Source organism: Filicampus tigris, chromosome 3 (assembly GCF_054856515.1).
Source record: "Filicampus tigris isolate MCC_2025a chromosome 3, RoL_Ftig_1.0, whole genome shotgun sequence".
In the NCBI taxonomy this organism is placed as follows: Eukaryota; Metazoa; Chordata; class Actinopteri; order Syngnathiformes; family Syngnathidae; genus Filicampus; species Filicampus tigris.
The window spans coordinates 17,420,457-17,447,611 of NC_141219.1; the positions used below are offsets into that span (position 1 = coordinate 17,420,457).

The 27,155-nt window shown below is 40.9% G+C and overlaps 1 protein-coding gene and 1 long non-coding RNA gene across 2 annotated transcripts in view; one reads left to right on the forward strand and one right to left on the reverse strand.

The window, feature by feature from the left end:
* The window catches only part of phlpp2 (PH domain and leucine rich repeat protein phosphatase 2), a 39,316-nt gene extending 12,925 nt beyond the window's left edge, over positions 1–26,391 (forward strand). Inside the window, exons 4-19 of the mRNA XM_086025535.1 lie at positions 4,909–5,099; positions 5,463–5,588; positions 10,669–10,823; positions 11,797–11,943; positions 13,123–13,353; positions 14,879–15,081; positions 15,870–15,930; positions 16,030–16,125; positions 16,580–16,735; positions 18,426–18,626; positions 20,111–20,273; positions 20,351–20,481; positions 20,591–20,701; positions 22,024–22,218; positions 22,305–22,536; positions 23,727–26,391. Of these exons, the coding sequence (XP_085881661.1) occupies positions 4,909–5,099; positions 5,463–5,588; positions 10,669–10,823; positions 11,797–11,943; positions 13,123–13,353; positions 14,879–15,081; positions 15,870–15,930; positions 16,030–16,125; positions 16,580–16,735; positions 18,426–18,626; positions 20,111–20,273; positions 20,351–20,481; positions 20,591–20,701; positions 22,024–22,218; positions 22,305–22,536; positions 23,727–25,016 (3,689 nt within the window). The 3' untranslated portion in view covers positions 25,017–26,391. The remainder of the gene's footprint in view (positions 1–4,908; positions 5,100–5,462; positions 5,589–10,668; positions 10,824–11,796; positions 11,944–13,122; positions 13,354–14,878; positions 15,082–15,869; positions 15,931–16,029; positions 16,126–16,579; positions 16,736–18,425; positions 18,627–20,110; positions 20,274–20,350; positions 20,482–20,590; positions 20,702–22,023; positions 22,219–22,304; positions 22,537–23,726) is intronic.
* LOC147150131 (uncharacterized) lies at positions 10,827–14,179 on the reverse strand. Its single transcript, XR_015086126.1, has 3 exons — positions 14,056–14,179; positions 13,088–13,333; positions 10,827–11,935 (listed from the first exon to the last, which is right to left on the reverse strand). It is a non-coding gene; the product is annotated as an uncharacterized LOC147150131 (long non-coding RNA).
* Positions 26,392–27,155: the final 764 nt, after the last annotated feature.

The window sequence follows — 27,155 nt, forward strand, 5'->3', positions numbered from 1 at the left end:
TAAACCAACACTGGCATACTCGTAAGACTTAAACAGTTGATATCTCTGTACGACTAGCGAGGGCTCAACGACTTTGAAAAATGACGTAACTGCGATATTTGTCCTTTACCATCGCGATTTGATATGCAATTATTTTTTCCAGGTCCTAGTCCCATGTTTTTTTTAAAGAAACAGAGCAATAAATAAGGCCACGAAGGCATCTGAATGTGAATGGATGAGCGAGTCTTTGAATGTGGTTGGATGATCTAGTTAGAGGGTGGGGCTTGTGAAACAGGACGAGGAGGAGAGTTGGTGAGCGAGCTTTTATTTGGATGCGCGCACAGCGAGTTGACCACTGAAAAATATCAATGACGTCATCAATTAATCGAAGTTGACTCAACTATCATCATATAGCATCGATAGTAAAAAAAAAATTTGAAGTCGTTCAAACGAGGGCTACCACTTTCAAATATTGTTAGAATTGATTATTCTGTCAGTTATTCCATTGATTAAACAAAGAATAAAACATTTTTTTCTGATATCTGTTTGTTAACTGATTATTGTTGTTTGTTTAGTATTGCTTAATGAATCAACAAAACCAAACAATTGAGTAACGTCCCACTAGAGGGAATGATGTTGAAACGTTTAGAAACTGAGAAAACTACTTCTTGGGTATTGATTACGGGTAATTAATATGAATGGCTACTAGCTTGACATCCGCTTCTGGGGCTGCTTCGGGTCCAACTGCATGTCAGTTACAGGCTATTCATACTATTGCTGCAAATAATTCTTTTTTTGGTAATAGATTAAACTGATTATTATTTTTTTTCCATAAATTGATTATGATTCAGTTGCTAGTTACATCTGGAACATGTCAAACGCAAAATGTTGCTCATTGTTTTCCAAAGTAAAGTCAGATGTTTGCGAACATCTTATTTTGATTAAACTCGAAAGATAATCAGTCTACTTTCAAGTTGACAGAAATCAGATTATTTACTGTTGAGAGGCTGAGGATTTAGACAATTCTGTTAAACAATGGTTAATGGATTATCAAAAGTAGTTGTCGAATCATTTGATGATCGATTAGTTATTGATTAATTTTGACACCACTCATTCATTGAGATTCTGTACCTTATCCATCCACAAATTGTTATAAAATTCAGTCAAATCTTTTGTGTTGTGTTTCATGAAAGAACAAAAACAAACAGCAATAAGAATGTAACTTCTTTTGAAGGCGATAGAAGAGTGCCGCTTGTAATGAGAGAAGCAGGAGGCCATTGCACATCCTAGTGCATTCATAAATACTGCACAATATATGCAGATAATTACAGATTGTGGCCTTTGTATGAAAGCTGTTTTGGAACATGGCCCTGTATCAGGTTTTTAAAGGCTCATCTACCACGAGAAGTGGGCCCGGGCGAGGCTTCTCCTCACTCAGATGAGTTTAGGACTCTCTGGAGAATTGTTGCTGTGTGTGTGAGGCTGAACAGTTGGTGCAGTGTGCCGTAATGTTGTTTGTTCATACACTCTCCACAGAGCCTTGCTAATAAAGTGAGGTGAAGGTGGCTGGATTGATTTTTTTTCACACCAGTCTATTGCTACTTCCAAATTGTGTGAGCATATATATATATATATATATATATATATATATATATATATATATATATATATATATATATATATATATGTATAAACTTTTTACTGAAAATGGGAACAAATAGTAAAGTATCCCTTTACATTTTATAAGAAAAATATTTTACAATTGTGCCTTGTGATGGGATTTTAATTCATTCCATGCCCACACTCGTAACTCAAAACATTCCTCCTGGTGTATGTGACTTCGCCACAGGGGGCAGTATAGTACTATCATGCTAACACAAATGAAGAAGAGTTTCACAACTACTTTCACTGACCCAGTAAGCTGCAGTAATACGAGTCATTTTTTGCAGAGGATAAAGAATATATGCCTGTGAGTATAGCTATATTGGCTGTCCACATTTACTGATGCAATGTTTGTGTACAAATATCTGTTGCTTAAACGGTTATAACACCGCTACATAGATACTATAAATTCGCATGTCTACGATGTTTTTCATATGATCTTAGAATGAGGCTAACACACGATCAGGCACATTTATGTGGTTGTTTTGCAGAAGCGTTTGCCATCCCCTGGTCTATAAGTACTGTATCTGAGTAAAATTTTCGATAATGTTCTGTTGTGCAAACAGATCCTTAAAAAAACACATTCTGCCAAAAGTGATATTCTCTGGTGAATCTCCCCTTGAGGTGTCACAATCAATATAACAAATAAAAAAATAACACTAACCCCCCCCCAAAAATTCCTCCTTTGTGGAGTGCTCTATTGTGATGTGAAGAAAGAAGCGCTGCTGTAGATGTGCCTGGCAGACAGTTTGTTGTCATAAGCTCTTTTGCTCAGTCATAATCACTTTTGCTGGCGAAGGAAGGAAGACAGGCTTTCCTTATAGTTGGACGTCCTTGACGAGGGAAAGTGAAGGAGGATGCAAAGAAGGATGTTTGCCAGTCAATCACATCCCCTGAGTGGGAAGCGCAGCACCAGACATTTCGAGGAAAATCATGTAAAGGCGTCGGAGCATTAATTCTGCATCTTTGATATCCATCTTAAGGTTAACGTACTACTAGGACACTTTTCGTCCTCACTAGTAAGACCATTCAGAACACTAGCTGATGACTGTGTCTTACTTGTAACATTTTTTCCCCAAAATTGTTTTGGCCTACAAGTATGGAATTAAACAAAGAAAAATGTCATGCACTAGTAGCACCAAAATGCCCACTCGTAATTTTGCCTCACAAGTAACATGTAAGTTGTTCTGCTAGTTTGCCAAAGCCGACCTACTAGTGTGCAAAAAAATGTTACTAGTAAAACCAGTCATTCTACTAGCGCACATTTGTCCTTCCGCTAGTGTGCTGAAATGTCAAACTAATGAGTACCGTCTGCGCTTTTTCCCTCATGCGTAGGCCAACTCTGGCATGCTCGTTGGACAACTACGTTACTAGTGAGGCAACTGTGTACTAACTGTTGTTTTATGCATGACGTTGTTTCATGCATGCATGTGCATATTCGCTCCCAATATGGGGTACACTTGCAGAATCTATTCCTGTAGAATAGATGTAGTCAAACCTTTTACACAAAGTAGTACCAGTGTACCGCCTAAACATGTTGGGGGGGAAAAAAAAAAACATTTCTAAAAAAAAAAACAATCTCATGTTGAACATTGACATCCAGAATCTCAAAGTGTATTGTATGTGTTTTTTTTTTTAATCCTTTTGGTCAACATACACCGAAAAAAGTGTTGAATTTACTCAATTTATTTAATCATTTCACGGTTTTATTTTGTAAAAACACTTAACAAAATAAAATTTAGTAAATTCAACACACCATTTTTTCCAGTGTAGTTTGATTGAAAAAAAAAATTAAAAATCACACAAAAGTACGACAGATAAGATAATAACAGTTCAATATTACTGCTACCTGTGACTGGCAACGAGTACCCCACCACCTGCCCGAAGTCAGCTGGGATAGGCTCCAGCACACCCGCCACTGAGGATTAGTGGCTCGGTTAAAGGATGAATGGGAGTTACTGCTACTTTATTGCATGGAAATATGCCTTCTGTCACTATTGTGCACACATCCGTACACACTGATAAAAATCTTATTGAATTTACTCAATTTTATTTTGTCAAATGTTTGCACAAAATAATCTGGATCCGGATACATGTTTAAGTAGGCTATTCAAGTACTTGTAACCAGCTGCATTTTTTAAAAAGTAGACTATACTACTTTTAAAAAAAATGTATCTGGATCCAGACGATGAAATAGAGTTGGGTAAATTAAACACATTCTTTATTTCAGTGCAGTGTGTGGGGTAAGAAGGGCTGTGTCCATTACAAACGGTGTGATAGAGTGCACTTGGTGGAAATAGGAAGCCCGAGAGTGGACTAATGTGCAGGTGATATCCCCTCACACACCCCCTCCACACACATGCACACACTCCCCACACACACACACATTCACACACACACACTCCCCCCACCACGGACTGAATCAACTACACTTACCTCAACGCAATACATCTTGGGCTATTAAATATAGATTAGGAAAATATTAGTGCCAGACCGATATTCATCAGAAAAAAAAACCCTCCAACAACCGATTAATCGGCCGATAAGTTCAGATGGTTCAGAAAATTGATGAATGGATACAATGAGTTAGAAATGTTCCTGATTTTAAAATTGCTAATATCGGACATTGAAATCAGCCGGACAATTATGCTGCTAACAATACGTTTGTCGGGTTACAAGCTGTTGTTTGGTGATTACATAGCTATATGTACAATGCATGAGATAATACTGTATATAGGTGTATCTTGAGTGTCTATTTCAACAGGTATTGTATTGTACTGAGTATTAAATACAATAGTTAACACAGTATACATTATGTACAGTGCACTATGCGATTTAAACTGGAAATTGCAATTATGAGAGGAGAAAAAAAGATGAATCATGTGGAATATACACGTGTACGGTAGCGCAATGCGATTATTTGCAACATATACAAAATTGCAGTGTGAGCGCACAGCAGTGCAAATGTGCTTGAGTAACACATTATGAGTCAACCTTTTGTGAATTCCTAGTTTGTTAAAAAAATCCTATTCAAGGTTTCCAACTCTGAAGGAATTTTGCAACCCTAGTAATGACAATCAAACTAAACTTAAATCTATTTCTGTGATTTCATTCTCTTTCTGCGACTTAAAGTAGCTGATGCTAGATGCATGAGAGAGATGTTTGTGGTTCTGCCCCTAACACCGTCAGTGTGTATGCTTTCTCTCTCTCTCTCTCTCTCTCTCTCTCTCTCTCTCTCTCTCTCTCTCTCTCTCTCTCTTTCCTTAGAGCGACCCGTTAACGCTGACCAGCAGGAGCGCACCCTGTTGAAGGGCGTGTTCAGCGTCCGGAAGGGGAAGACACAGCTGCACAAGTGGGCCGAACGGCAGGTCATTCTCTGCGGAACGTGTCTCATCGTGGCCTCCGTCAAAGACAGCCTGACCGGCAAGATGCACATTCTGCCCCTGGTGGGGGGGAAGGTGAGCGCTCTGAGTTCAAGAAACTGCGGGTTGAATGCACATACTACAGTACTTACACTGAGAAATTATGCCTAATGGCTAAAAATTTCCCACCTGGTCGTTGACGAGACCATGAGGCGCTCTAAAGCGGCCAAGCCAGTGCAAGGTACATGTCCTCATTCTAGCTGTCAAACTGAAAAAAAAAAAAAAAACACCCTCTCCGCTCCAATACCACCCCACTCACTCCTCCATCTGTCTTTGCGTCGTACGCATGCACTCAGGGCTGAGAACGAGGCACTCTAAAGTAGCCATGGAAGTGAATCTGCAATGCATCATGCTGTGAGTTACTTCTAATATTCTCTTACGATGTGTATTTGTGTTTAGGTGGAGGAGGTGAAGAGGAGACAACACTGTCTGATGTTCAGCTCTGCCGGATCACAGGCTCAGACTTACTTTGTCAACTTTGACACACTGGCCGACTACCAGAGATGGCATCGACAAGCATCCAAAGTAAGAAGGCAAACAAAAGTATCACACATTATGTGATACAATAGCAATCGCTCTTTGCACAAAATCTTCGGTCCATTGCTAAAACCAAAACATACCAGGAAAAGCAGACAAGAACAGCTGAATTTTATTTAAGGTTAAATAGACGCACGTTAAATGGTGGCTATCCTTACACATCCTCAGTAAATAACTGTTTAATTAAGTAACAGCAACTTTAATTAACTCAAACGAACTGTAACGAGGGAACTGACGGTCATTAAGTGAGTGTAACAAAGTATTTGCATCTGTGGAAATGTAACTAAGTAAATGTAACTGTATCTAAGTAACTGTAACAAGTAAATGTAAGAAATCGTTGCTGTCCTGTGAAAATCACGTATGTCCATTTTTTTAAATTTTCTTATTTTTACGTGAATGGTGTTTCCATGTTAGAGACATTGCATTAACGTGAAAATTAAAAAAAGAATTGTCCAAAATTGGGCACACGTGTTTTTCCACAGGACAGCAACGTAATTTGACAACGTAAATGTAACAATAACTATTGGTATCTAAATAATCAACTGCATCTAATTTACTGAGTAACTGTAAATAACATAAAGTAGGCAAAACATGACAGAAAAAGCCTACTGAAACATCTGAACTTTATTTGATGAATCAAAGGCACTTTAAATGGCATGTGTGTGCTGACTTCCATTTAACTGTCTCTAACTATAACAAAGAAATTGTAACTAAGTAACTGTAACAGAGTAACTGAACTTAAGTAACAAACTGTAACTAAGTAACTATACGTAACAAAAAAAGGTCACGGTCATTTTATGACAATGGGTTTGAAATGTAAAAAATCTTCTCTTCTCATTGTTTGTAAACAAACACCTGGCATTTGAAGAGGGGTGTGTAGACTTTTTTTTTCATCAGCTGTATACCTTGTTCGCCTTGATAAGTCTTATCTATTCTTCTTCTGTCCATTCATCAGCTCTTGGGTGCAACATTGAATGTGTGTGGCTTGGCTTTGTCTCGCTGAGTGTCTTTTGCGCTTCAGCTCCTTCCCGCAGCCAAGCAGACGTTGTGAGCGTGTCCTCTGAGGTACAGGCAGTTTATGATGGTCGCCACGAGAGGCGAAAGCCAACAGAACAAAAAAAAAAAAAAAAAAAAAAGAATCCAATTAGTTGCAGATTCCGTCTAAGTGCACCGTGTCTTTCTCTTTGCCTGCGCCGTATGGATTACTCTACGGGTTTAGAGTGCTTTGGAATTGCGCGGACATTTCGATGAGAGGTTGTTGCTTAGGAGGCACGCTGATGACAGATGAAGGCTTTTGGTGGATTGTATTTAAGAGAAACAAGCAGCAAGTTTACAGCACTGCACCGTACCAGCAGGTGTCTGGAATACTTTGACATTTGGTGGTGAAATTAAGTAACCAAAATATGAGACACCTCTGACCTCAATGACAGTGTCAGTCAAGGGTCTGGTCTATTTTATTATTATTAGATTTCATGAAATAGTTCAATACTGAAACAGTCTGCGGAAGGAATTCACATTTGGGAGATTTCTACGCAGTAAAAAAAAAAAAAAAAGTTGGATGAACTCAAAATTTCAAGGCAGCAAACTTCAAAGTTGGGCATGTTTGACGTTTTGCTGTTCTGGAAATTGGCTTGTCTGCATTTCACAGCAAAGAAATAAGAGTTTTCAGAATGGTTATCCTTCTTATTGGACCCCAACTTAGCGATAGATAGAAGTAAAAACAATTTGCTTACATTGTTGCGCTAAATAAATTTTTTTGTGGTAAATATTAGTATTTTCAAGTTTTTCCAATTTAAATGACTGTTTTAGCCCCAAAAATACAAGTTGTGTTTTTTCACAGTGTATGTTAATGTGGTACTTAAATTAATGCACTTCTTAACGCTGGCATTTATTATGTAATATGATGTTGGAGATGTGTGACTCATTCTGACACATTCGTATGGCCTGATAAGTTGACAAATATTTGTATTTGTGGAAAACTGTTAACGCTTGTCCATGACTGTTTTAATTGAAACATACATTGACTGAATGTGTGTATCTTAATCGGCATTTAGGAGCGCAAGATAAAAGAAGCTATTCTTCCAGTCAACTTAATATTTTTTATCTCACCAAGATAGATTGGATTTCTAATCTTTTGTAAAAATATATTTTTAATCAAGAGCATGTTGACATTTTTGTGTTTGTGGCAGTATGCGAGGTATCGCCCAAAACGTATCTGCTTCTTCACTTGCGACAAAGTTATGACTTTTTTTTTCATCAAGATGGAATGTAACTATTTGACAACTTCCCTACAGGGGAACTACACTCAATTGTGTCTATTCACAATTTTGGCTAAAAATCGGACACAGTGTAAATACACATATCCGATCGATATGTCAACGTGATCTACATCATCAAAATATGTCGATTGGTGAATTATATACACTGATGCGATCTTGTGGCATCTTGGCACCAGGGACCTATGCTGAAGTGAGATGAGGACATCCATTTGGAGACATACTCTCCCACAAGTCCTTTTTTAAGTGCGCTTTTCATCCATGTGGATTCTCCCGTCCAGACTTCTGACATACCAACCGTGTCCACATATAATCTGAGAATAATCGTGGAAGGTGTGATTAACTGCCAGCTGAATGTAGCTTCAAATCATGGGCACATCAATTTTTCCCGAGACTTGTAAATGTCATTGAAATACATCAAAAAGATAAAACAAAATGTCAGCGTGGCAGACACAGTGTCAGTGGCCTGAAGAGCGCATCACTCTGACTTCACTTTCAATTTGAAGGAGAGTATTTTTTTTTTTTTGTATGAAATGAATACAATAAAAAGGAATTTATTCGGAATACTGTGCTTGTTATGACTGAAGTGCTGCAAGTGTGGAAGCCTCGCAATAAAGAAAGGGGCTGTGCCTAATGTGCTCTAGATTAGTGGTCTCCAGTTTTTTTGTTGTTTTTTTTTTTTGCGCCGTGGACCGATTTCACAGACATATTTTGATAGGCTGGCAAATACTACAAAATGATTTCATATAAAACTCACCATAATGCCATTACAATCAATATAGAGGTTTCCTGTGTTTGTTTTTTGTTCATTAAACTGGCCCCATCACTGCGGGCAGTCCCCCCAAAGGCTCTTTTAATGCCAGGTGGGAATATTTTGAAGCGGAATGCGTAAGTGCATAAGCAGAAAAGTCAATGTGAGAATGCACCAACGCCAGATTTGCCACGCCTACATTAAATCATATTAAAAAGGATGTTGATGACGATGATTTAAACAATTCTAATTTTACATTAAATTGCAATCACATTTTTTGGAGGGGGAGGGGAGCCCAAAGGCACCACTGTATGAATAACCTTGTATTGCCAACTTTATTGTACATACATTCTAAACAGATCATCCGTAAATGTCATTGAACTGACTCCGGTTGCTGCATGCATGTCAAAATCAGGTGGCGAAAGTAGCCATTAAACTATGAATTATGCAGCAACATTAGTCACCAAATTATTGTCAGACTGATTATTATTATTTTACTCATTTGCTAGCTTGTACATTTAATATTAGCGTTACGCAACAGAGACAACTTGACATGCGTTAAGAGTCAATCATAGATGGGTGTAGCAGAGAGAATCTGGTCACTTGTCAAAATAAAATATTTTCAAGCCTTGGATTATGAATAAACCGGAAGTACTGTACTTTTTTTTTTTCTGGTCCAAAGTGGCCTGCGGCCCGATAGCGGTCCGCGGCCCGGTGGTTGGGTACCCCTGGTCTATGACCATGCATAACTAGTGTGACTGTGGTGCATCTTTGATTGAAGCTGTTGTGCATTGTGTAGCCTGTCTCGTCTATCACAGTGCTTCAATTATTTAGAGTCACAATGTTTTCTTTCTTTCTCCCCTCAGTCAATCCATTGCTACGCTCTCACATCACCTAATTAGTCTCATTTATCTTAAAAGCAGTTGCTCTTACAGAGTGAGTGCCGGAGCGTTTGTGTGGGAGATGAGAAGTTTTGTCTTTGTCATTTCCCAAATTAAGTTGTATGTGATGTCAAGCTCCTGTGAGCAGCCGGCCCATTTTCTGGCCCGCTGCTCAGCGTGCAGTCTCGCGGTTAATGCGGGACGTTGTCTCAGACTCATGGAACAACACGCAGGTCTGTTTAGCTGCTTCTTTTGCGCAAAAAAATGGATGAGTATTTGTCCTTCGTGACATGCTGTACTGAAAAAAATGATTCATTGGCTCAACTCGAAAAAAAAGTACTTTTTTTTCAGTTGTCTAAAATTGTATTCGTGCTTTAATTCAATAATTGATCAAAAGGGATAATTCTGTTACATGTACAGTTGTAACTAGACTTTCAAGTGACGGGATTTACACGTTTATCCTCTGTGAACAACTAACATTACTGCAGCTTACTGAGTTGCTTAGTTGTGAAAGTGTTCTTTATGTATGTATTGTGTATGTATGCATTATGAATTATACTTCCCCTGGTGGCCAAGGTACGCGCACCTGAAGATCACAATACAATACTATACAATTTTATTTATATAGCGCATTTCATAACAGCTAGGGCTGTAACAAAGCACTATACAATACAATAAATCAAACAAAAAAAACAAAAGGCTGTGGTACATGTATTAATAAATATAGACATAAATAATATACAAAATATAAATAAAATATAAATAAATTAAGCCAATAAATTGACATAAAACACCATATACAATAGGTCAATGAAGCGTGAAATCGTGATGCATAAATTGTTTAATGTTTTACATTCTATTACATTATCTTGGGACTCTCTGTGTTTATAAAGTACAATACAATAGAGTGCTATTTTCTTAAAAAATATAAAATAAACATGTTACAAAAAAATGTTTGTCTGTGTTTTTGATTGGGCTGGAACAGATCAAAATTGTTTCAATTCATTTCAATGGGAAAGATGATTTGAGATACGACAGTGATAGTGGAATTGATTATACTCTTAAGTCAAGGCATCACTGTATTTAAAAACACACACAATCGTTCTGCTTTAGCTACCCATGTTGATGTGATTTTCTGAACCGGCGTATGTGTTTGTAAGGTGGTGTCGCAGACGGTCAGCCTGGTGGACCTGTCGTGCTACAGTCTGGAGGCGGTGCCTGAGTATCTGTTCTATAGCCAAGACGTCACACACCTCAACCTACGACACAACTTCATGAGCCTGCAGGGGCCTGGAGGTCTGCTCCACCTTCCCAGGTAATAACCTGAACCAAATATCAGCGACATGATGGTTCAGCTTCGGGCTGAACAATTAATCGAATTCAAATTGACATCACAATGGAGTAGAATGCAATCTTCAAATCGTGTATGCGTATTTATATGGATTAATAGTGTCTGGGTAAATTCATTCATTTATGGCTGACTGATTCATGTTGACACCACACTTGTTTGGTAGAAGTTTGTGAAGTTGGAGTGAATGCTTAAAAGACTGCTAATCAAATTGTTTAGCTAGCAAGTTAACTTAAATTGTCTTTAATATTCATTTATGGTCCATTTCATTGTGGTGAAACCCTACCCTATAAGGCCAAAAAGATTTATGTATAATATTGTCATACATATTAATTTGTTGCTTGAGTTTGTGAAAAAAAAAATACTTGGGAAGAGAGCCATAAAAAATAATTGCATATTCAATCTCAATATTGGGGGGGGGGTGAATCACGATTAGATTATTTTCAAAGTCGTTCAGCCCTAGATTAGCTATAAAATTACATAAACAGAAGGGTTTAAGGCTACCTTTTGCTGACATTAGAGATTAGAACTTCATTATTTTGCTTCAAGTTAAATGAACACTACAAACATCTCATTTCAAACCCAAAGTCCAGTCTTTTATGGAAAATTGGATTTGTCAGAACAGGCTATCAGTATATAAATCATCCAAAAAAATTCTCAGTTTGCTCCCAGATAGCCTATTAGAATTATGTGATGTCATGCTTAGCTCTCTTACACTTTAATTGCCACATTTTATTCTTGCAACTGATGTGCAGTACAGAAAGACTCATTGAACACTTTATTATAGACGTTGCAACTTCACTGATGTGAAGCTGGGAAAAGGCAGTCTCTTCTCTGATACACTTTCAGCCATTTGTTGAACAGGACAAACTTTCAAATGAACAAATACAAAATAAGAACTGTGAAGCAATGTGGTTCATTCTGCTCTCTTGGTCTTTAGGTTCTCTCAGTTGAAGAGCTTGAACTTGTCTCACAACCGTCTGGGTGTTTTGCCTGAATGCGTGTGTGAGATCCTCACCCTCACTGAGCTTTGCCTCTCCTGCAACAATCTCCACACCGTTCCGGTGCAGATCGGCAACCTACAAAGGTGACGCAGACACATGTATAGAGCACACTGGTACGACTTGGCAGAAGTAGTATTTTAGTTTTTAAAATCCATTCAATTTCTGATTTACTATACCGTTAAATATTTTTGAACGCTACTATTACTCCCTCATATTAAAAAAACGTGTGCCACAGGACCTTTAATGACTATTTCTCAGTTCATAGATGCTATTCTTCATGCACGAACATTAAAGAATTAACTGCTGAGCCGTTTTGAATGACAATGAAGATCAAAGTCTATACAGCCCTGCTCAATTGCTACGTGTTCTGTGGGACCGAGAGAAATCGTTTTTTTTGCACCATTAATGTGACCTATAACCTGTACAACGGAGTTGAGAAGAAAGTAATCTTTTTGAGAGAGAAAGTAAAAAATAAGCAACTGTGAGTATTTGCATAAAACCTTCAAGCTTCTGCTCAAGCAAAAACAACTACAACTACAAAAAAAACATAAGGAAAAGCCTACTGGAACAGGCAAACTTTATTTGGGGTGATCTGAGGTACTTTAAATGGTGGCCGTTGTGTGCTGACTCCCATCTAACTCGAATCCGAATGTGTTTGGTTCATTCTGAACACGGTCACATTGCCATTTACAAGAGGGTGTGCGTGCATTTGCACAACTATGTTATTTTAGTTATTGTAGCCTCCCCGCCCAAAATAAAAAATAATTTCAATGGCGTTGTTTGTAGTTCATATTAATAGTTGACATGTTTTAAAATGATTCATCTTGGTCTCATTTTTTAATGTCATAAAAATCTGGCATCTGAAAAGACATGTGTATAGACTTTTTAGCCACTGTATTTTGCTAACCAAAACAGCAGCACCTACCAGGCCACATAAATCAGTCTCTGATGAATTCAAATATAATGTATGGAGAAGTCTTAAACAATGATTAGCATCCTTGTAACTTTCATGTACAATGTGGTGCGAGTCCATGTTTATGTTCGGTGGATATTCCCGACTGATTCTAGTAGTTCCTCTCAGTCGACGCTTGTTCTTGTTGTGTGACAACAGCTCTTTTCCCCTCGGGGACACAAATAAAAACGGTTGATACCTGGGATCTTTGATACCACTTTTTTCAGACCAATACCAATATTGGATTGAAAAAGTATTGACTAATGAGTACTCACTGATACCGATACCAAGTACTCCTCCTGTCCTGTAGCCTCCAAACGCTGTCCTTGGATGGAAACCACCTGAGCTCCCTGCCCGCTGAACTGGGTGAATTGTCCCAGCTCAGCAGTCTTGGCCTCTCCTTCAACGACTTCAATCACATCCCCGCAGTGCTGGAGAGACTGAGTGCAGTGGACAAGTTGTCCATGGCTGGGAACCAAGTGGTGTGTTTGGAGGTGTGTGCTCTGCTCAGCATGAGCCACCTGAAACACATCGACCTCAGGTAATAATTAACACCTCTTTACCTCTCTTCAGGACCAATACAAGCCAAATCAAGAGCTGCTAAATTATGGGATGTATCTATCATTCATTACATGTGGGAGGGTAATGTTCCACTCCAGTACTCTAGGTGGCAGAAATGCAGTGACAAGCCGACTTATTAGGCACATGCGTTATATGGATGATATCCAGTGCAAAAGCTGCATCAAAAGTTTACCTTACTTCCAAAAACTTTGGGATATTCAGCTTCACTCCAGACCAGTAGGTGGCAGCAGTGCATATTACACAATGAGTGCTACTGTCATACCAAAGCAAGGGTGGGTGTATAGGTCATTGCTCAATGACAAATTTATATGAGATTTCACAGAGGGGCTGGAAAAGTCTGGTCCTGAATGACTTGGAATTACTAACTAACAAACTAACAAACTAACTAACAAACAAACTAACCACAAACAGTGATCAAAACCTCGCTCAGTTTCGGACTGACACTTTATTTAATGTCTCAAATTGATCTTAGGAGGATTGTAATTTCTGTACCTATTGTCAGGTACCCCCGCCCCTTTAAAAAAAAAAAAAACATTTTAAATGAGAAAAACTGTGTCGGCTTGAGATCGGAGTGATGCAACTTAATTACTACTTAGTCTTAGTCTATCAGGTGTTTTATTCCCTCCTCTCACACCTCAGATCTTCCTAGATCTTCACTTACTTGTATTTGATGGCGCTGTGGTGCCTGTTGACGAATAGCCGTTCTTTACTCATTGATTTTTCTCTTCTTGCCCATATTTCCTCCTACCACTCGACTTGTGCCCCGCCCTCAGCCGGCCGAGAACTCAACCAGAGCGCTAGTGTGTAAAATGTGTGTAAAATGATGAGCGGGTTTATTTACAAGGACAAGGTGCGTCTGTGGTGAATTAGTCAGCAGGCAGCGCTTGTGAAAGCGCAGTTGTTTATTAACTACTCGCATGACATTTAGGAGAGAACCTCTCCCACTTGACTGGAGGTAATGTCAATAAAAACAAGCGACAAAATAATGCTTTTGAGTGAGTCGGTAAAAGGAAAGAGGGTTAAGGATTATATTGATGTCATATGGCCGTAAGCGTTTCCTCAATTGTATGCATATACGCTTACATATGTATATACTGTGTAGCATAATAGACTAGGAAACAAGTCCAAAATGAACAGCAGCGTGTGACAGTAATTACGTAAACTGGTCAAAAAAAGTCCAATATGGCAGCGTACAGGGTATGTCATTATTTTGATACTTAATTATCTTAAACCTTTTTTCAGGGAATCAGATGCCACTGATGTTCATACACATTGCCATATAGAATGAAGGAAAAATGAATTTTGAACGTGGGTTGCTTTAATAAATCCCTCGCTTTTGTATCAAACTAATTTTTAACTAAATACCCTTGATTCAGTCTCAACTATTTTGCCGTCTGAAGAGGAAGAAATCAAGGAGATATCATCAAACATAGGCACATTCTTATCTCCAGTTTAACCTTTGTTGTTTTTGCTGTGTCATGTAGGCTAAATGGACTACGCTGCGTGAAGAGCGAGAGTCCAGAGGCGGTGACCCAGTTGACCCACCTGGACCTGAGGGACAACTGTTTAGACTCACTGGACCTGACTTCCATCTGCAACCTGGAGACTCTCCACTGTCAGCGCAACCAGCTGAGGGCGCTGACAGTCGGCGGCTTTGCGCTACGCATGCTTCTCGCCAGCAGCAACCGTGAGTCAGCGTCCAGTGCCGGGCCGTGCCTTTGTTGCCTGGACCTTCAGTGGGGATTTACCGGACTTAATCCTAAATTAAATATCACTAATGTCACATTGCAATTACCAATAACCATCAATTGTATACAAAAGTGCAGTACAAATGTGCCACATATATTTTGCAGTTTGGATTCGATATTTATGTAAAATAATACTGCATGACAAAATCAGGAACAATGTAAATATAATTCATAATACTCACCATTATATTTGTAGAAAATTTTAAAATGTAAGTATAGAACTATGTAAAGAAGTCAAATGTTTTTCTGAAGAGTAATCAAGCCCAATGTCAGACAAACACACTGTAATATTTGTGTGTTAATGTGTGGCTTTAAGAGGCGGGCCTAGTGTGTGACATCAGGAGTTCTGACTAATGTTCTGGTTGGCCAGTTACCGTGCGGTCAGTTAAAAAAAAAAAAATCAAAAGTTTGGGCAAATCAAGTTTCTGCAGAAGAGTTCAAGTTTCATGAGTCAGCACTAATACTATATGGAGGCCCTGGGAAGATTAGATGGACATAGCAACACAAGGGCTGAAATCCAATTGGACCAAAAATCCAACATCCACATGCCTGTACTGGAAGCTGTCCAACTGAGAGAAACGTTACGAATGAAGAGGATAGATTTGGGGGAATATCGGAGCACTCGCGTAGGTGTGCCCGATGTAGTGTTCAGTCAGTCCGTCCACTCTTGTTTCGCAAAAATCCGTGTGACAGAAGAGTGCTGACTGCCGCCTCCATCTGCCCACAGGCTTGAGCGCAGTCAGCGTTTACCCAGTCCCAAGCCAACTGACACACTTGGATTTATCACAGTGAGTTCTGGCTGCGGGAAATGTGAAATTTTGTTTATGTTTTCTATTTAATATACTATACCAAGGTGAGTGTTTGTGTGTCTGTGTGTGTTGAGACAGGAACCTTCTGGAGCACCTACCAGACTGGGTGTGTGACTGCAGAAAAATGGAGGCGCTGGATGTCACGCACAATCTCCTCGCTGAGCTTCCATCCAGGTTAGGCTTAGCACGCAAGCACGGGATGAACATACGAGCCCCGCACAGAAGTAGCCATCTCCTATGTAACACCAAGTTTCCATCTCCAAGTGTGTTGGCATTCATTACATCAGCTTTGTAAATAGCGTGACACCCTTGGAGCGTGACGCATAGTAAACAAAAGGGAACAATGGAGGACATCCAAAATGCTTTGGGTTTTTTTCATCTTGGCATGTGATTGTTGGTGACAACCACTTTATCCACCGAAGTTTGGCTGGAGTCTGCACTGTTTAGAACCAAAATAACTGAATGGGACCAGACCCTTTTTCTAGCCAATTACAGGAGTTATGGCTTTCCTTTCTTAGAGATTGTGTATCAACGGCCTTTAAACTGCTAACTGTGCTGTCCAAACGGACTCATCGTTAATTTTCTTGTTGTCATCCACCACTGCATGTGGGTGTGTTCTTTCTGACAGGTTGGTCAACAGCTTGAGTTTGAGGAAGCTTCTAGCGGGCAACAATCGCTTGCCGAGATTGCCAGACCTGCTAGACCACATCCCCTTGGAGGTCTTGGACCTCCAGCACAACAAGCTCGGAGAACTCCCAGAGAGTCTCTTCTTCAAGGCCTTAAAGTGAGTCCCACTAATCTCTTTAAATCCTTCATCTTTTCATGCCCGTGTGCCATCTTTTTGGTGTGTTCCTCTTGGTTTCTCTGAGGTGACAACTCATCATTTCTCATTGTTTGGCTTGTGTGTATGGAAGGGTTGCGGTCCAGATCGATGTACTAAACTGCAATGTGAGCTTGATTTAGCCGCCTGTTTCCTGTGTGCTAAATCACTTAACACCCATTAGCCCTCTAATGGACTTTAGTGTCTCAAATGCTGAGACGGAATATCACGGTGGATCCGCAATGCATGATCATCCTCGTGGTCTGCTTTCTAAATGATGTTCTTACAATAGGACACAGCAACAGTCAAGAGACAGGTCAACAGGTTGTCGATTTGAAGACGTGGAATCTCCCACCAAAGGTGGGGATCTCGGCTTGTCGCGTCGATTATGAGGGAGAGAAATGCCAACGCGCTGGGAGTCGGACTAGTTTAAGTGCATCACTTGTCCCCAAAGCAAAAAAAAACCCCGAAATGTATTGCATCAAAGCCACTGTTCCTTTTCACAAAAAGCACATTTTCTACACTTTTTGGTCACAATCTGGTGCTTTGGATGCAGCCATTCCTTGTTCTTTTGCTGATTGCTAAAAATGGAAAAAAGATAGAAACATTTTTGGTGAAAGAAGAGAGGCTACTTTTTCTTTTGGGAGTTTTGTTTTATACTGTCACAAAACTAAATAATGTGTGGGTCTTGGAAAATCTGCCAAAATTCTCTCAAATTGGCTGGAAATTTAAGGAACTCTGATTTGAAAACATTCATATAAACATAATTAAAGAGAATGCCCCAAAATAACTGATGTGGTTTTATAGATTGAAATTGGTCTGAAAGTCACACACACGCACACACACGTACGCACTGTAGATTGGATGCCTCAAGTGGTGTAGTCTAGTGAGTGATGTCAGGAGACTGGAGTCAATCTGGTTGACTACACAGTTAGTTCTTTGCATATCACAGGGTATGTAAAAAAAAATGAGTACCCGTGATGACCATAAAAGCATTTTCAGCCGTGGAGGCAGCACTTCACACGCTTCACTTCATAGACTTGTCAATGTGTGTGCAGAGCCATGCATGCGGCCAATGTGGCACATGCAATGGCAACACAATTGCCCACAAATATTACTGAAGGAGGGTTCACTCTCAGACACATTTTCAGAAATTGTCACATAACAAAAGATTTACATGATTGTTTAATTTCACACTTGATGGGTACGCAGACCCTCCAGAGGCCCAACTATTTGTATACAAGCCATTAAAAAGCACATTTCCATAATATGTCCGCTTTAATGAGGATTACCAATACCCACACCGCCTCTACACACGCGTTTCATTTTGATTTATAATGGGCAATCCAAATTTGAGTCAAATACAATCATTTTCTCCAGTCAAACACAAAGTGAATTCATAACAGCGCATTTTAGCTACCCAACATACAAATTCATTTGAATGCAAATGCTTCGAACATCCACTCAGCGTGACGCAATAAGATAACCGAAGTATTAGAAGCACCTCTCAGTATCATTCAAAGCAAAGTATAACATCCCGTCAACATATTTTTAAATGAATGCTGCTCTGATACTAACTTGTCTTCTTTAGGTTGTACCTGGTGCCCAGAAAACTAATGAGCACTGCAATTGTTTGTTTCCCCCCTCTTCACAGTCTAAAACATTTAAACGCATCAGCCAATAACCTGGAAAGTATTCCTCCCAGCGGCCAATCAGATGACAGCCTAAGCACGCTGCAGGAGCTCTACCTGACCAGGAACAGCCTCAATGAAAATTGTGGTGCTGTGCTTGTAGGACACCACAACCTGAGGGTCTTGCACATGGCCTACAACCAGCTGCTCTCGTTCCCTGCCAGGTTTGTTCAACTTAAATCCTCTTTGGTTTCCAACCAACAATGTTTGGTATACTGTAACTGCACAACAACATATAAGTTCCACCTCAACAAATAACACCATTATTACCGACATTAGAATACTGTGATGTAGTAGGCCCGTGTGTTGATCAAAAACTTAACTTAATCTTCTTACAATTACAAGAGCGAGGGTTGACAATGTAAGTATTTCACGATACCGTGTCAAGAACGTGATGGTTTACTTCGCGTGGGAGTTCATCGTGAGCGAAGAATATAGCTGAATGCATTGTTTACATTTTTATAATCAACCCCCGGCCAACATCTTTCCGGTTGGAGTTTTCTAACCATGGGAAATGGTGACTACCGCCGCCGATGGTATGGAAGAGTATTACATCTTATGCATGCGCAGAAGGTACTTCCATGGTCAGCGTCGCTGTATTCCTCCAGCGTGTCGTGCCGACAGCCGGCCGGACGCCACAGGGGGTAAGCGTCTGTCACTGTTGGCCAGCGTCTTTTTGGTCTATCCAGGCCTTAAAATGTATTTATTTCTGTATTGCTGCACATCAGTACAAAAATAAAGAAAGGTCGAACAGTTGTTTGACAATACAGGTGCGCAATCAATTTGAGTATTATGGAAAATGTAATTTATTACATGAGCACAATTAGTAGTTCAAAAAAGTGAAACTTGATCAACGTTGAGAGAAGAAAGTAGAGCAAAAATCGGAGATAAGGAGCATCATGGTGAGGAGCTAGCTGTATTTGTTACGCCAGTGATGTGACACAAAATAATAGAATATATTCAATTAGCCCTTGGTAGATTTTAAATTCTTAGGTAAATATATTATTTATAGTATTTATCATTTAATTCTAAAATGACACTCTATTTATTTTAAAGTTTCATTTTGCGCTGAAAACCTTTTACATATTTTTTATTGAAAAGTAGTGCAATAAAAATATTCGTTTCCCTAACATGATGAATAATTGTAAATAATAAGAATCGTGATTACAGTATTGATCCAAAGTAATCCTGATTAGCCCTATTAGAACCTCATATAATCTTTTAAGCGCAAAGATAAGAAAGTACACCATGTTCCTTTCCCTACCTCTGAAATTATATTATCATCAGTTGAATGAGGTAGCTGACAAGTGTCTGTTCGTGTGTGCATCCACAGTATGACCTCGCCTAAGGCAGACACCTCTTAGAAGCAAATTAACTTTTACACAACAATTTACTGAGCTCTCCTGTAGATTACATTGGACTGTACTGTTGTTTACATTAGTCTTTTTCGGTCATGGAGAGATATGTGATACAAATGATATTAGACCTTATGCAAGAGTATACAATTCAGTTTGTTTCATCTTAGTTAGTTTATTTGTTCATACTTCATCATAACGTATTTTATGTTTTTAAAGGAAAAAATAGCCCGTGTTTGTAGTCCATACTTTTACTTGTTTCGCTCAAGTTGGCCATGTTTGTTTGTCTTTAGTAAGCTGAGTAAGCTGGAGTTGCTTGAGGAGCTCAACCTAAGTGGAAACAAGCTGAAGAGCATCCCCTCCACGGTGTCCAGCTGCAAGAGACTGCATACCCTCATAGCGCACTCCAATCACATTAACGTCTTCCCGGAGATCCTCAACCTTCCTGAAATCAAGGTCAGACAGCTCGTAGGGATTTTTGTTTTTTTAAGTCTGGCATCACGTGACAAGCGGGTCATGTGGTGTATTTGCAGCTTGTAGATCTGAGCTGTAACGAGCTGACTGAGATCCAGCTGCCTGAATCACTACCGCCCAGCCTCCAGGAGTTGGATTTAACGGGCAACAGCAGCCTGATGCTGGAACACAAAACTCTGAATCTCTTCAGGTGAGTACCCCACGAAAATTCATTGCCTTCATCGTCCTAGACTCTTCAGCTCTATTTCTGGTGGTGAGAAGATTACTAGATACGACTGTAATTCATCTCCTGTTTTAAGTCACATCACCACATTGAAATTGGACCAGAAATCGAGCGCAACGGTAGACACGCAAAACACCTCCGCTCCCTGGAGCCATGGGTACTCTGAAATGAGCGGCCAAAGGAACAAGTGAGCTTTTCTACTCATTGCTTTTTTTTGTATGTCCGAAAATTATACTGTACTGTACATAACAGCTGACTGTTTGTCCCATTTCCAATATCCAGCTGAGTCAACAAATCAAGTGAGCCCCCATTATTAAACTGACTTTGGATGAGAAGTGGGTTACACATTACACACTGGCCTGTTTGCAAGCCAGTTGCACAGAGGTGGACTCCTTTCTCAGTCATTTAGACATTTCTTTCTTTGGTAACCTTTGGACTGGTAACAGAAAGGGGATTTTGACAGCACAGCTGTTTGGAATCACATCACTGTTACTGAAGTCATTACCTCCCTATGAAAAATAAGTACCATATTTTGGGACTATAAGTCTCACTTATTTTCATAGTTCAGCTGGTTCTGCGACTTGCATTCAGGTGCCACTTGTATTCATTAAAATTAGAGCGCAGACTTGAACTTAAAGTCGACATTCCCTAATTGTGTTGACGGCAGCTGGCGAATGAATTCCGGTTCGATTCGAAGCTTCTGCTTCTAACTACGGAAACATTTTTCTTTTTAGTTTATAATGGCTTAACTTAACTACAATCCAACGGCGCATTGTGGCCAAAGGTCGAATCCCGGTCTGTTATTGTGCCTTTTGATGCTGTAAATAGTAAATTCTTTGTTGTGTCGGATGCCACATGCTAAACTAGCGGGCTAACTGGGTCTCTTTGTTTGCTGCTGTGAGAGGCGGCAGCACACAAATGACATATATCACACATTAGTTGCCATGACTACTTCTTCTTCCTCTTCATCTGATTCTTCTTTTTCCATTTCTTCTTTTGGCGGTTGGCAAATACTTTTGGTGCATTACCATGACCTTCTATAGCATGCGGCATCTGCCACAGCAAGGGTTTACTAAATGGTCTTACTAGCACCACCAGGTTTCTACTTTTGGCCATAATGCCACGCAAGATTCTAGTTAAGGTAAGAGATTTTAACTCAACTAAAAAGAAAAACATTTCCATTTTTAGAATCAGGAGTTTTAAATCCAACCGGAACCCTGCCGTCAACATGATTAGGGAATGGGGATTTGGGGTGCGAGTCCGATCTCTACTTTTCTTGGTGTATTTTTGCAAAATAAATTTCACCCAAAAATGTGACTAAGCGGAGCAACTTACAGGTTTTTTTTTTTCTTTTTCATGATGCATTTTTTTGACTGGTGCGACCTATAGTCTGAAAAATATAGCAGGTTGTGCTCGCGTTTGTAAATGATCTTTATCTTCTGGACCCTTTGGAAATAAAAATATTTATTTGGAGTGCACATTTGAATGCAGATGCCATGTTTGCAATAGATTGTGTGTGTCCGTGCTGGCCATCGACCGACTTGGAGATAGCGTGGAAGCATGCTACAGTATTTTCGACGGGGACCGCAATGAGGAAGTGCCTCGGCTGCTGCAGTGCACTATGGGTGACGTGCTGTGCGAGGAAGTGCAACATTCCACCATTGACAGCGTGTATATGAGCAATACATTCCTAACGTCACACAGGTTTGTGCAGTTCCCCAAAATGTCTTCACTTTTCTGCAGAGTTAGTGTATGTCTGACCTTGATTGTGTGTTTGGCCAACGGAACAGGAAACTAGGCACAGTCGGCCAGAAATTGGGTGCCTCTGCCTTGCTGTGTTATATCCACCATGAATCCTCAGAGCCAGGAGGTTACCTCAGCGTGACAATGGCCAACGTGGGGACCTGCCAGGCCGTGTTGTGTCGGGACGGCCGACCTGTACCCCTCTCGAAGGTGTACAGCCTGGAGAATTGCACTGAGGAGATGGAGAGAGTTAAACTCAGCAAAGCCATAATTACTGAGGTAATATTCGGATTACAGCGGGTAGAGTAATCATGGCCGCTCTGCGTTAGGCTGCTTTTGGAATTTTGACTTTTGGTTTGCCATTCAAACAACCTAATGGGTGTGTCTGTCATATTACTGAGTCTATGGAAGGCCGTTTGACTATTTATTTGATAACTGGTCCGTGTACAAGAACGCACTTTGTTGGCACCAGTAAGATCATTTCGAGCAATATTGGTAAGACTCAACCTTATGTTTTCTCTCTGCTCACCATGCGTACCACCACCTGCACTCTACCACCAGTCCGCACTACTTTTGTTTAATCTTATCTTCACTTTTCTGCCCCAAATGACTGGAACACTGCAACAAATAATAAAACTCACCTCATTCATCCCCAAATCATTGTTCTGAAACGCTGCATGACTGCTCACCTATTTTGAACCTCTAAGTCGTCATGAATTATTTACTGTAACCACTGAATATCACGCTATACAGTTTGTTGATGTTTATTTGCTTTTATTTTGCGTTGTTTTACTCTTGTCTGCTGGGAGATTGGCATCGCAAGTAAGAATCTTTTTGCTATTGCCTGACCTGGATAAATGAAGGACAAGTAAATAAATAAATAGTAGGAGTGGAGACATTTTTTTCAAGAATATGTTCCCAGCAGGCCCACTAGTTGAAACACGGCATTCTGATTAATTTTGCGTTTGTGGAATATAAGGTAAGCAGCAAAATGTAATCGTTTTCAGCCATCTCTGGGGTAGGCTGACCTGTTTTCTGAATCTGAGCCGTGACTGGTCGTTGTGAGCAGTTGTGAAATCATTTTCAGTCGACAGAAGACAAAATGGCCGCCCCCAGAGATGGCGAAAAATGAGTGGATTAACACTTATTCCACAAACGCATTATTTATCAGAATGCCCTGTTTCAACTAGTTGGCTTGCATAGAACATATTCTAGAAAAAAATGTTTGCGTTGACTTCCACTTTAAGATGTATCTCAAGGATATCGAATAAACACTTACATGACCTGAACGACTGACAATCTGCACAGACAATTAATGAAAACATACAAGACAGTGAGAGCTTTTTCTGGAATGCAGTCTACTTGCCAGCGTGTTTAGCTGCAAATAAAAACGTTTCATCTATCATTCACATTTGGCTGGATATTCACAGTCACACATGCCTTACCTCGAGGAATTTTCTGTTTTCTAGGATAACAAAGTGAGCGGTGTGACATGCTGCTCCCGCCTGCTGGGCTGCTCTTATCTGTCTCCCTGGGTGCTTCCGAAGCCCTGGGTGCACACCGAGCCGCTCTCATCCCACGATGACTTCCTGATCCTGGGCAATCGTGCGCTTTTTGAGCGCGTATCCTACCAGGAAGCTGTGTGCACAGTCCAGGCCATGCGGGATCCGCGCGCCGCCGCTAAGAAGCTTTGCACGCTCGCCCAGAGCTACGGCTGCAAGGACAACATCGGGGCTGTGGTTGTGGCCTTGAACATTGCTGAGGACAGCTGCACTTGCGAGCCACCCGTCTACACGGCTGAACCCCGGGGTCCACCTCCCGTACCTGTGGCCGTATCTACGACGCCAGCCCCAAGTGACACAGCCACCCTGTCATCCACTAGTGGGGTGGTCTCTGAGTTCAACAGCGAGACGTCAGCGTCGGAGGTGGGTAGCGAGGCGGGCTCCACCGCCTCCGATGAGCACCCGGCCTCAGGAGCCGCGCCACGCCCCGAGAGACGTTGTAGCCTGCACCCCGCTACGACGCTGTGCGGCATCATGGTCCCAGGCTCGGTCGGGCTAGGGAACCACATGGGCCCGTTCCAGCGGCAACCTTCCTGTGCTGCATTCTCCAGCAACCACTCCGACAACGGTTTGGACAGCGACGACGAGACTCCGCTGGAGGGCGTCATCTCCAATGGCAGCAAGTTAGAAGTGGAGGTCGACATTCACTGCTGCGCTTTCCAGCTGCGCTCAGGGCCCCCCGAGAGCCTGAAGGACGCAGACTTTGAAAAGCGATCGTCCGATTATCCCAACGGCAAGATGCGCAGGCAGAACAGCGTGGTGGTCTCGGCGACAAACGGCTGCCTGCTGGCTGTTTGCGGAAGAGAGATCGCAGACTTGAAGAAATCACCTTCTACTTCGTGCCTGTTTGGGAAAAAACTGTCCAACGGCTCTGTGGTTGCCCCCGAGGACAGTCATAATCTCATCGAGGTGGCCCTGGAGGCACCCAAAAAGAAGTCGGGCTATTTCACAGCGCCCGCACAGCAGGACCCCGAAGACCAGCTGATTGTGCCTCCTTGTTTGGAGCAAGAAGTACGGCAGCAGCTAAAAGGCCAAAGCCCTCTCGTGTCTGCCCCCTCCGCACCCTCCACGCCCCCTTCCTTAAAAGACACAGGGTGGGATCAATCACAACCTCCTACTCCCTTCGCCCCGAGTCTGGTGCCAGGTCCTGGAGCGACCCCAATCGTTAAGCCTGAGGTCTATGATACTGCCCTGTAAAACATAGGGGAACATAGCACAACTTGGCTGCCGTGCTGTTATTGTGCCATCCCAGCCAAGTAGAGGCCACGTGGCCGTCGAGGAATTATTGTGAGGTTCAAGGGGAAATTCACTTTGCATCATGCGAACAAGAATCTTTTTGGCTCAAGCCTGAAACTGTCAAGCTTATCCTGTTCTTGGAAAATCTCACTTTGGAATTGCGCAGGATTGTGCTCAGTGCCGGTCGTCTTCTTTTAGAAAAAGTGCCTACTGCAGAGGACTCAGCCTCAGAGTTCCAGGGCTACACGGCTGTTTTAGAGTAGAGCTTCTTAGCGACACCTAAAGGGAGAACAACAAGGCTCGCCCTTCTCCTCCTGTAGCTTATAAAAGGAAATATACATTATGGATGCCATTCAGTCTCGTATAGCTCCGTTCCCATCAACCCTCAAGTCAGTTCACCATCATGCGCTTTTGGAACAGTAGACGCTCATTTGGTTTGTGCTTCGATTGGGGGATTATGATGGCTGATCGTGTAGTTGCCAAAACTCGGGATAAATCCTGATTGCACCTTCTAAACCCAAGCGGGTCTAAGCTTTCTCCACCTTGGGCCGCATACAGAAAAATTGCAGGATGAGGTGGCTACTTCGATATTCCCCACCTTTTGTTTATTAAACTTGCTAAAACCAATCCAATGTAGATTAGGATCAGTTAAAAACATTTAAAAACAGCCTCAAACTAGGGATGTCACCATATCCAAATGTCACGGTATAAGATCACGATACGAACCTCGCGCTACGATAATTATCACGATATCGTGGAGAGGTTGGCGATTATATAAAAAGCTCACAATGTATAAAAGCTCACGATTTTGTAAAAAAAAAAAAGAGCTCATATAAGAAAAAAACATATTCTATACAATATTCTGTTTTTGTACACAATAACAGGCTCCGACTGGCTCAGCTCAGCAGCGCAAAGTATCATGGTCTATCACAATGCTGTGTTCGTGATATTAAAAAATATCTGCTTGTATGATTGATTTATAGGACCTTAGTTTTGTTCATGTGAGCAATAATCTGTTTAATTTCTGTTTGATTTGGTTGTGTGGGTGTGTGTATGGTTTCTGTAAAACACAAAATATCTGTAAACATGATGTAAATGACTCTACACAAAACATGCATCAAATTAAACTGCACTAATAAAGTAACTGTACTGGAACTGCACAAATGTAAAACAACTTGTGCTTTTAAACGGATTCGCTGCTAGTAATATCGTGACATAACGACGACGACGATAGCGTGGCAAATGTAATATTGCGATATTTCCGATATTGTGACATCCCTAACTCAAACATGTCTCTGCTTTGTGTTAAAGCCAACAGAGAAAATATTTTCTATTACCAACAGTGTGTGGTAATTTTGCAATTTTTTTTTCAAAGTTTAAATGTTTTTTTTTTGTCTTCATTTCAGCATGGCCTTAATTCTCCTCCACAAATGGGCCCCAGGCCACACTTGGGCCACCCCTGCTCTAACATGTAGACCTGGGTTCACCAGTCCAGCATTGAGCATTTACTCTGAGCCAGAACGAGTCAGAGCTGGCATCATTCTTCACTGACATGCACATGTAATGCAAACATTAACCACAGAATGAACAGAGAGTCAAGGAAGCTGTTAAGAATTTTGACAATATAATTTCTGTTAACTACTCAACTACTTTTTATAGTACAGCAATACATTTTTTTCTTGACTTATTTTGAAATTGAACAACTTCCTCAGTGGTATGCCGCAGACAAATGTCCACCCACTCTATGCTGCTAGTAATGTGGCATCAGTCCAATCATCATGCCACCTTGGTTGGAAAAAAAATGGTGCATGATGCTGTATATTAGTGCTGTTAAGAGATTTTGACTTTTCTAAATGAACAGTAGGGAATGGCATTTTCACATTTTATTTTAAACATCCCCACAAAAGATGTTTTGAATCATCTCTCTAGAACATGGGTGCCCATTACGTCGATCGGGATCGACCGGTCATCGCAAAGGCATTGTGGGTAGATCGCCAGCCGATCATCCGTCCTCACTACTGTATTGCTACGTTCATGCTACGTTCACACCAACTGCGTTGGGAGCGTTTCTGGCGGCGCATTTGAATTGGAGCCAATATA